We start from the raw sequence: 11,663 nt of genomic DNA, 5'->3' as shown, positions 1-11,663 counted from the left end.
GTCTGAATTGCGATCCACGAACAGCTAAGCCATTGTGAGAACATTAGAATAATGTAGCAATGAGCAAACTTGATTTTCAATCAGTAAATGACAGAAAAAAAAAAACTTAAATAAATATGACTTCTGGCCAATACACTGAATTATTAAGTAGAAGTGAATTATCAAGAAGAAACTTCGGCAGGCGTAGGTAGCGGAAAAATTCAAAGAATCGAAATGAAGGTAAATCGCCACAAAACAGCAAGCTCACTTGGGCTTGAGCAAAACAATGGCAGAAAACGTCCTGATTTGCACGGGAATTAATTAGGCTACTTACCATTGTTCCTTATAATCAGGTACCCAATCAGTGAAGAAACGGTCAACCAGTTTGTTTACAACGTGAGGCAATCGAAATGTGCTTGTAGCAATCTATCCTAACTTTCGATTTGAAGGTGTCTACATAACATTCGCAATTTAATTTATCATACTTTTGAGACTCGCCAGGTAAATGTGGTCAATTTTGGCTTAGATGAAACAGTGAAATTTATCGCTCGGTGGCTCATTTAAAATTGGCTACAGTTGGGATCACGACAGGTTTGGAAAGTGAAAAAATAATTTAACGAAGGATGTGTGAAAATACCCAGGATGTGTTCAGACACGCCTTTTATAAAAAGCGTCGCTTAGTCTTGGCAATATATACATCGTTAATATAAACGGTCCCCATGAGCTAAGCGTAGTGCTGTGGAACACTCCTAAGTACTTTACGGTCATTCGACTACGATTTGTGAATTCTTTTTTAAAAAATTTCTTTCTTTCTTTCTTTCCTTTTTTTAAATATTTGAATTTGACAAATTGACTGATTTCAGTTAATTGACTGAGAATTTACAGGTCTAAGAAGCAGACTACCAAGAGTAACTTCTTCGAATTGAAGGACAGTTTGTTTGTTTTTAAGGGTTTTACACTCTTGCAAAACATTTAGGTCATGTCAGAGCCAGCAAAAGGGAAGAAAATTGGATAGTCAAAAAATGTTAGATTTACAAATAAAGCATCCAAGAAAATGTAAGAAACAGGGGAATTGGTTCAAACAGAGAACAGATGTAAGATTCTATGAGCATACCATCAATGTACTTAGTTTGAGATCACCTAAAAGTTTCATCCAGACACCAGCACAGGATCCCACTAAGAGGAACACACTCAAATGTTTACAAGATATTATAATAATAATAATAAGTATAATAATAATAATAATAATAATAATAATAATAATAATAATAATAATAATAATAATAATCATCATAATAATAAATGTACTTTTATATAGCGCTTATGTCGAAGCTTCGAAGCGCTTCACATTGACCATCAGTAAAAAACATTACACACTGCAGATTCGGACATACGAATAAAAGCTCACACGCATCCAATTACACACACACATCCATATACACACTGCACATAAATATATTACTCACAAACACACATGTATATATATGTATATATATATATATATTATATAATTATATATATATACAATACACACAATCATCCATACACAAACACATCGTATACACGTACACACTAAATCACTAAATATACATACATGCATATACACACACATAATTAACTAATTGTATACACGGGTGCACACACACTCACATACATACATACACACACGTATGCACTTTGCAATAATTCCTGGCATACTTCCCTAAGAGATAGGTTTTCAGTTGATTTTTGAATTTATCAACGCTGCTTTCAAGTCTGACTGACAGTGGAAGTGAATTTCAAGTGATGGGACCTACTTCACTGAATGATCTGTCGCCAAAACGTTTAAGATTAGTTTTTGGAATTCGAAGGTGATACAATTTTGAGGGTCTGAGATTTCGAGTGGGGTTGTAGGGCACAATCAAGTCTTGAATGAAGGCAGGGCTTCGTGAAATGATATTCAAAACAAAAGTATAACGACCAGTATATAACAGAGAGATGATTTACAAGAAAAAAAAAATCACCTCCCAAAACTAACACTGTATTTGTTTCCCTCCCAGCCAATATCCAGGACAGTAATCCCATTCCAAGACAAAGACAGAAAGCAAAGAAAACAGATAAAGGGGGGTAGAAGACATAGTAAGTGACTTCCTGCTCTCAATCGGAGGTCAAAAGATCCCACCCAGAATCCAAGGACAGGCTAGAAATGCCCCCATCTTTAACACTAAAGGCCTGATTAATGGCAACCATATAATATCAACGGACGCTGCCTTGTAGCTTCATATCTGCCATTAGTATCTCATCATTTTGAAAAGAGGTTACTCTGACAAAATAACTCTTCAAATTGATATGTGACTTCAGTCCTGCGATAGCAATAACTATATTCATTTTGCAATGTCTGTATTATTTTACTGCTTCTTTTAGCCAAACATCTCAAGTTAACCATTAACCAACACAAATATGACATCTTCGAAGAAGTTTATTTGGATGTTTAGTGATAATGTGAATATAATCATAAAATACATAATTAAAAACCATTTGCTACTGGTGTACCATTAATAACACAATTCTGAAGAAAGTGGTACAAACAGTAGACTGGAAATTGAAAGAAAAAGAAGAAAAAAGAGATTTTATCAAAACATGAGCACAGAAATCAATATTACCACTGATTTCAGTCCCTTGTATCTTAAAATGAAAAGCTTCCACAATGCAAATAATATAAGATTCTTGAATACCTGTGTTGGAAATTTCGAACAAGCTCCCAATGCTGCTGTGCTGCATACACTTGGGAGCGTGTAAACGGAACGTATTCGAAATTTCAAAAGCAGAAGTTCAAGAATTTTATACCTCATCGGTTTTAATTTCTTATCTTTTATACAATGATTTGTTCTCAAATTTAACGATTTGATGGAAATTATTATCATTGTGGTTAGGATAAACTTATATATTGTTATATCTCATAAATGTATTCCCATCAATACATTTTATGTCAATACATATTATGTCAACACATTTTTTCTTCTTCTATTTCTTTACCTTTGACTCATTACAAATACTTACATATTGAGCAAACTATTTTCAACAAAATCAGAATTACTTATCGAATGAATTATTCAAATGGGAAGCTTTTGTCCAGCCTATCATACTGTATATTTTAAAACAAAGGTCAGATTTCTAAAAATACTCACAATAGGTAATAAATTAAATTGCAAATTATTATTACACATATCTGTGCAATTAGCCTGTGCAGCAATCAATTTCAATACTTTTCTACTTTGCATTTGAAGAAAACAGGGAAAAAAACAAACAGACCAAAAAAAAAACATAAAAACAAAAACAAAATAATAAATATGTAAATATAAGAAAGCCCTTTGGTCTGCCAAAAAAAAAAAAGAAAAAGAAAAGCAATTGTGGCATTATATTAATAATTGATTTTCATGGTCAAGAAATTTCATTATCTAAACCTGAACGAATTTGCGAAATGGAATTTACTAATAGTCGAGGCAAGCTGATTTTTAGGGATGTTTTTTTTTTTAATTATTCTATTTTCCCTCTGCTTTGCCTGGCACTGTTTCAGACACACTTTTTTCTTTAATTTGGAATTTAAAAAGAAATTCTCTTTTATTAGAAATAAATCTGGTTTGATTACAGCAGTTTAAATTTTGCTTTTGAAGCTTAAATAATAATATTAATAGTAATAATAATAATAATAATAATAATAATAATATAATAATAATAATAATAATAATAATAATAAAAAATAAAAAATAAAAAATATAAAAATAATAATAAAAATTTATATATATAATAAAATAATAATAATAATAATAAATAATAATAATAAAATAATAATAATAATAATAATAATAATAATAATAATAATAATAATAATAATAATTAATCTCTCTTAATAAACAACAACTCTTAATAAACACAGTTGGTCTATTAGATATCAATATCATATTCAAAACAACATAGATCACATTCACTACTCCTTCAAACAAAATCCGCCAAATCAAATTGGGTGTAAACCAGAGGTGTCAAATAAAATATATATATATACAAATTTAAAAAGCCAAAACAGTTAAAGATGGAAATTTTAGGATAAATTGGGTTTTCATGAAGAAAGTGCAAGTGACTGGTCCAGCTTTATGAAAAGACATTATATCGCTAAAATAGAACTTGATCTAAATCTAAGCTGCAGAGTTGGGGTATATGGGGTGACCATTCCTTGAATGCGGTCTGAGGATTATGAAAGGGAACCAGTGCAATGATCTCAGTATGGATTGAACACTAGGTTTGTCAAGATAGTCAAATTGGGCACCATTCTGATTACCCTGTTCTAAATTTTTGAAACTTTTAGCACATTTAGTGCTTATAGGGAAGACGCTGAGAATTCAGACAAATTTAGACCTCATTGAGAAAAAGAGAATGAAAACTAAATAAAAGAAAGAGCCGATATGTAGACCTGCCTCAATATCTTATGTGTCCAACCAAGGCCACACAGATGATGGTAAATAACACTCCCACACAATCACACTACGACTATGAGAAATATATGATAAAATAAACCAACATCTCTCACTTAGAACAGTCTGAAAACACACATATCCGATTGCTTTCCTTACAGAAAGGATATCAGCCAGAGCCCGGTTAAAAACAAACCTTCTCATACCCTAACACAGATAAAATGACACACACTTGCAGACACACAATTAACACAACCCTTTTTAAGCCAGCATTGGTTGATTACATAGCATGCGAAGACAACACCGATATCACAGTTGAATAGCTCATTTTTACATGTTTAATTTGATATGAAATTTAATGAATTTGCATGAAGCTCTAAAAATAACACACAAAACGATTAGCAAATGCCAAGAGCATTGTCCACATTCTAGATGAAATTGAAATGTTGCCCAGCGTTTTCAATAACACCCACCTGGGCATCTTCCACCAGGACAATGTCTGTCCACATTCCTAGATTATTGCAAAGACCTTCTAAAACTATCCAAACTTCAAAGTGTCCTCCTGGCTTGCTTTGTTGAAGTCCAAACAAACTGCATCGAGCAAACCAAGGATATGAAGAGAGTTGTATTGATAGGCATGATAGCATTGAAAACCTTACTGATTTTATAGCAGCATTTGATCAAAGATGGGAAAGCTATTTCTAAGTGGAAATTCAACATATTGTGAAATCCATGAGTCAATGTGTGTTTACATGATCGAGATGAATGGTGACCATACATGATACTAAAGAAGAAAGAATGCAAGTAAGCACTAATTTTTGTAATCTTCATTTCGAGTAGCGATCATGTTTTATTAATGCTTAATTTTAAATGCATTATTGTAAGCCAAAGTGCTAAATGCTAAACACCAATAGACTCCCCTTGATTTGCTATTTCCAACAATATACGATATAAATCAACAGAATAAAACAAAACATTTAAAGAAGGTACAATAGTTGTGTAAGCAAGTATAATAATAATAATAATAATAATAATAATAATAGATCTTTATTGTCCATAAATATGGCAATTTGTCATTTAGTTACACTTGTTATAATGTTAAACGATAACTGTAACATTGAACAGATATTTCACTCCTCTATTCCTCTCTTCTTCTCTCTCTCATTCTCTCTCTCTCTCCTCTCTCTCTCTCTCTCTCTCTCTCTCTCTCTCTCCTCTCTCTCTCTCCTCTCTCTCCTCTCTCTCTTCCTTTCACACGTGCGATATACACAACATAAACATATTCATTTCGTTTTCAATTTGTTACGATTGTGGCAATTCGACACCAAAAAATCTATCAATTGGTCAGTTAATCTTACATTAAATAAATTAATCAGTTAATCAGTCAACGAATCAATCCTTGGTTTTTCTGTACCATATGGAATATTCAAAATTTTTATTGCTGATGGAAGAACGTTGATTTATATTGTTAGTTCTACATTTAATCTGATAAAACCTTCTCCCAGATGGTAAAAGACTAAATTCATGGTATAAAATATGTTTTTTATTGTTGGTAATTGAGAATGCTTTCCTTTCTATTGCTTTTCCATGAATTCTTTCTACTCCATCAAGAGGATGGTTTATTATTTTTGATGCCTCTTTGATAGATTTTGAAATTTTTGATTTATCTTTAAGTCGGCATCCTCCAAACCATATGGTGCAGCCAACCGCAATTACACTTTTAATCAATGAGTCATAAACTCTTAACATAGTTTTCTTCCTTACTTGAAATGTTCTCAATTTCCTTAGGATGTATAATCTTTTGGCAACTTTCTTAGATATTATATTAAATGTTGAGAGAAATTGAGGGAACTATCAATGGTTATTCCTAAATATTTAAAATAGTCAACTATCTCAACATCATCTTTACCGATCGCCACACACTTTAAGTCGTTCTTATTTTTTATAGAGCCGTTAAACACATGGAGGAGGAGATGGAAAAAATACTCTACTATTAGCCCTACCAAATACGAGCCAATAATCAGAAATGGCAAAGCTGCAATTGCTTGAAATTCTGGAAGTGTTGGTAACAAAACAATTTGAAGAATATATTTTAACATTTCACTGTTACAAAAATACAACAACAAAACAAAACAAGAGTATATGGATCAAAATCACAGCAGTGCTACCAGTAAATCTCACGATCTTATGATAAAAATAAGTAAATAACATAAAATATAGGACAATAAATTAACAAAGCTGTTGCAGGTCTATAAGGTTAAATTGAAGGCAGGGTTTGATTTTACCTTGACCCGAAAATACCGTTTTCACCAAGAGAGCAATGAAAGGCTTGCAATCCAGGGTTCATATCTTATTCTTTTCATCAAGATAGCAATAATAACTTGTGATCCAGGCTTCTTTCAACTCAGTTGCATAACTGTGTTCTGTTGTTTTTTTTATTATGATGGGGGAGGGGGGGGGGGGAATTATGAAATAGGGAAGGAAAAATGAGGAATACATTTATGGACGTTATTCCAGAAAAAAACAAATTATAGTGCAGCCAAAAAGATGTAAACTGCATATTCATTTTTGTCTCTGCTCACTTTCAGTTCATGAATAACTGGTGTTTCATAGACGCTATATATTTCTGTAATTTACTCACAACAAACATATGAAACACACAAAACAAACACACAAACTTATGTGTAACCTAAAAAGTTTATCTTAAAACGTTATTATTTCAGGATGAACCAAATGCTAAGATGTAATTTTGAAGTAAATGAATTGTGACCCACAGTATCACAGTAGTGTTATGTTGAGATAAAATAGGCACTGGAAATTGAATCTATAGCGACAAAATGACACTTTGGGCTATTTCTAATTGTTACAGTGAAGAATAAACACAATTTCTTCCATCTAAAAAACACCTTCAAATTTTGTATTTCTTATCATTCAATTTTCAATTTAGTTTTTAGGGGCCCGATTCATGCAGAAATAATACCATTTTGATACAAACGGTCACAAATGGCAAGAAAAGTCAAATTTAGAGCTTGACAGTTTCAGAAATGATAGTTTTTCTCCTAAACAAAGCATAAAAACTTGACCTATGTCTCGTAGTTTAACTATAAAATCAATTTTTAGCATCTAAACCATTGAGATATATGGAATATAATAATATTTAGCGGTGACAGGTCACATTTTAGTGAGAACTAATCATCCAAAAAGTGTTATAAAAACAACAATAAAGAAATAAAATGTGTTGTTTCACTTTGCTGGTAGACATCTGAGAGATATTTTAATTCCGAGATAAAACGTACATTTCAGTCCGACAACTAAAAAAAAGAGGGGTTCACCCATCTGCCATGATAAAACAAAAGACTGACTGACAGGAAAGGTCAAACAGAGGACAACACAGACCAAAACAAATAATGAATGCAATCAGTTTACAGCCTAAGGTGGTGGTGAGGGATGGGAAAGTGGAAAGTGGGGCCCCATGTAGCCCAAATTGAATAGAAATTCAAATACTTTATGGCTTGCATCCTACACATGTTAAACAGCTGTAAAAATTATGTTTTTGAAAGCATGATAGCATCGAATTCCTTTTCATTATATTATCACATTGTTGATACATCATTTGAGTCCAAGTTCCAATTTGATAAACGCTTTAAGTGAAGGATCCTCTATGTGATCTACTGCTTTCATTTCACCTCCTTCCCCGTAATAGGCTTTTAATTCTTCAGCATAAGCAATCCATACACAATTTGCACATCCACTCATACAGCAAGTGACAGGAGGCTCGGGGGGTGGCCCTTTTCCAGGCACCACAGAAACAGTCTTTAATGAAGGGACGTTTGTGTTTTTGTCATTGGTGATAACAGATAAATCAGCCTGAATGTGCTGGTCTTCTGATGACAATATATCATTTTTCTTTGAGGTTCTTGAATTTTTAGATGACTTTTCATCACTATCTGAAGCATAAGAAAATTTGTTTGAAATACAATGACCAAGCTTGTTATTCATGATGCAACTAATGTATTTTGGTTGTCGTGATGATGCAACCATCATTAGTTTGGATGAAAACATTAAGTCGTATTCAAATGGTTAAATATGAGACAAATACAATCTAGGATGTGTCAATGTCAACATATTCCAAGGGTTAAGCTTCCATAGACAGGCAGATCCTGTTGAGGAAAAATATATCAAAATAATAATAAAATGATTTTGCGTGATGAAGCAAGGCATGCACTTGATTGCTCTTTAATGAGCTGTAAATTTTGTTTAAAAAGACTTGCACAACCTATGATCCTAAGATATTATGCACAAAATTCCTGCTCTCTCTCTCTCTCTCTCTCTCTCTCTCTCTCTCTCTCTCTCTCTCTCTCTCTCTCTCTCTCTCTCTCTCTCTCTCTCTCTCTCTCTCTCTCTCTCTCTCTCTCTCTCTCTCAATCAATAAAGACATAAATAAAGGATAAGTATGTGCTGAATTAGACATGCCATAAATAGGGTCCCAATAGCTCGTTGCTAGAGCACTTCACCCCCCCCCCCCCCTTCCTGTGTACATTTGAGTAACTAGGTCTGTTAGATGTGATGGAAAGCTGTTTAACATTCTATTTTTAAGGGTAGCAAGCAATTGCTATTGTCCGATTAATGCTATACAAACTGGAATACTCGCATGGGTTTTATGGTTCTGAAGGATTACCTGCATCTATGGTGTGATTCAATAAATTAATTAAAACTTTGAGAAGAAAAAAAAAAAAAAAGAGAGAGAGAGAGAGAGAGAGAGAGAGAGAGAGAGAGAGAGAGAGAGAGAGAGAGAGAGAGAGAGAGAGAGAGAGAGAGAGAGAGAGAGAGAGAAAATATCTGACTTGTACAAGGCGGCCAACTGTCTAAGTCGACCCTTTTTTGGGGGTCCCATGGGAGGCCAACTTCTACTAATTTGACTGTAATTTTCTTTCTATGCTTGATTGGGTTGATTGTGCTTGGGTCAGGTTGGGTGTTATAACTGACCGTAGCCTACTTTTTTGCAGGTTTGATAATAAGTTCGTCGGAGTGTCTACGTACACGGTAGCCTTGCACCTAGCCCCAGAATCTAATCTACGTACAAGGTAACCGGGCACCTAGCCCCAGAATCTACGTACAAGGTAAGTGGAAGTGGAAGTGGGCACCGGTAAGGTAAGGGGTCAGGAAGTCAGCACGAGTTTTGAAAAGAAGTATCGTCTTGAGTGACTCGTATTGTAGTCAAGGATAATGATTTACAGTATCCATTTATGTAGAGAGCTGCGCCGGGGTTACCAATACTTAGCTTCTTTATCCTTACCAATCATTCGTTTGGACAGAAAATTTTTTAAAAACTTAACTCTTACTGTTAAAAGCAGTTTAGATTTGAAGATGCATTTGTTTTCTATCAAAAAACCTTCGGAACTAGTACTAGACTTGATGAATTTCAAAAGTTGTGTTTGAAATTATATCGTAAATTTTTTCATGATTCATTCCTTGCGAAATCGTGGAGGCTTACGTCTGTTTTCAAGGTGCCGTCGCAAAAAAACAAAAAAAAACAAACGTGTTTTAAAAAGTTTATTGAGAAAAAGATACGGAAAAAAGTGTCCCTAGATAGGTATGCAATTTGGTGCATAAGTGCAGTAAAAATTGGTGCGCAAAATTAGTTCGTAGCGGATGCGAAACTCTGTGTGTATGTGTGTCGTAGCTCCTCTTTCTAGGGTGTGTGTGTGTGGCTTTTTTTTTTTTTGGGAGTGCCTACGTACACGGTAACGGGGCATCTAGCCTCAGGATCTACGTACACGTAAACTGGTTTACCGTTGCAACCATGACGTAACTATGACGTGCTTCTTTTTCACAAAATTATGTTCGTTATTACTCATCAAGATTCAGTGTTGACTATCAAACTGCCCACTACTGTAAAAAAGAAACAAACAAAATCCCCCAAAAGTCTCTCTCTCTCTCTCTCTCTCTCTCTCTCTCTCTCTCTCTCTCTCTCTCTCTCTCTCTGTCTTCTCTCTCCCATTGTTGTATTTTGAGTCCATCTCAAATAAAGTTTTGTGTACGGATATTTCTAAACAAAGCTTAACTAGTCATCTCATCGTGGTTTATAATTTGAATTTGATATAGGCTATTTATTAGTAAATCATCAAAGGCCTTAACCAACTCGGCTCAAGACGCGTGCGACAAGGCCTTTACTCTAGTCGGCCATGGTTGCAACACAAGCAATAGATGGTCCTGTCGTGACCGTGAGCGCTCGTGCGTGTGTGTGTGTGTGTATATGTGTGTGTTATTTTTTTTAAAAATCAAAACATTTTAACCATTAATGGCGAAATTCCATCTTACACTCCCCAAACTCCAGATCTTAGTCTTAATGTTATCATTAAAAGACAAGCCTTGCGATTTATAGTTTAATTGAAGCCCGAGTCGAAATATACTCTTACTACTGCTCTCTTAATGGAAACGATTTATTCTGCATAAGCAATCTGGAGAAAAAAATCAGTGTCACTGTAAAAGGTTAAAATTTCACGAAGTACGCTCCGTGAACACCGCTGTAACAATCCTTTGATCTACGTCATCAGGCAACCCATTGTTTCTAACATCTTTTCCCATTCCCCCTTACTATCCCCCCCCCCCCCCCCCCCCCCCCCCGCCCATCTCTCTCTCTCTCTCTCTTGTCATAGTGTTATCCCTTCCCCTTCCCATCTCATTGTAAAATGAAAATGTTCTGCTGTTTGCAGATACATGTATGAATGTTTTGTTTTTTCTCTCTCACTAGGCTAGGATTAAAAACCAAGACATCGGGTAATAGGTGTCTAATGCCAAAGTATAGATTTTCTCTTTGGCGAATTTAGTCACGCATGTGGCAGCCCAGCCCGCTAACCCTGTACGTAGATTCTGGGGCTAGGTGCAAGGCTACCGTGTACGTAGATTCTGGGGCTAGGTGCAAGGTTACTGTGTACGTGTACGTAGACACTGCCTAAGATCTTTGGTAAACACCATTTGGCACTCCAGCAATAAGCTGAAAAATCGCCCAGTGGCTGTGACCCAATTTTTAGGACTTTTGAGTGATGAGTCTAAGAAAAAAATCCGTCGATTTATTGTTTATGAATGAATTTTAATTGTTCATATCTCATTTTCTTCAGGACTATTTAATGTACTAGAACGGACTAAGAAATTGCTTCACACTCACACAACGAAATATATCTGGCCAATCACCAAAGTAAGTAAGATAGAAAAAGATGACCGCCCCCTCGTCAG

General features: G+C 34.5%; 1 protein-coding gene across 2 annotated transcripts in view; it reads right to left on the bottom strand.

The window, feature by feature from the left end:
• Window positions 1–2,419: 2,419 nt before the first annotated feature.
• Window positions 2,420–11,663, bottom strand: part of LOC144972782 (oxidoreductase-like domain-containing protein 1) — a 10,563-nt gene continuing 1,319 nt past the window's right edge. Inside the window, exon 2 of one of the 2 annotated variants that reach the window (XM_078914402.1) lies at window positions 2,420–8,587. In XM_078914402.1, coding sequence (XP_078770528.1) covers window positions 8,037–8,489 — 453 coding nt within the window. In that variant the 5' untranslated portion in view covers window positions 8,490–8,587 and the 3' untranslated portion in view covers window positions 2,420–8,036. The remainder of the gene's footprint in view (window positions 8,588–11,663) is intronic. The other variant, XM_078914404.1, reaches the window with a different exon arrangement.

Source organism: Berghia stephanieae, chromosome 5 (genome assembly GCF_034508935.2).
Source record: "Berghia stephanieae isolate SIO BIC M18660-M18661 chromosome 5, UCSD_Bste_1.3, whole genome shotgun sequence".
Lineage (NCBI taxonomy): Eukaryota > Metazoa > Mollusca > Gastropoda > Nudibranchia > Aeolidiidae > Berghia > Berghia stephanieae.
Note: the sequence above shows the minus strand (reverse complement) of the source record. Positions and strands in the feature narration are given on the sequence as shown.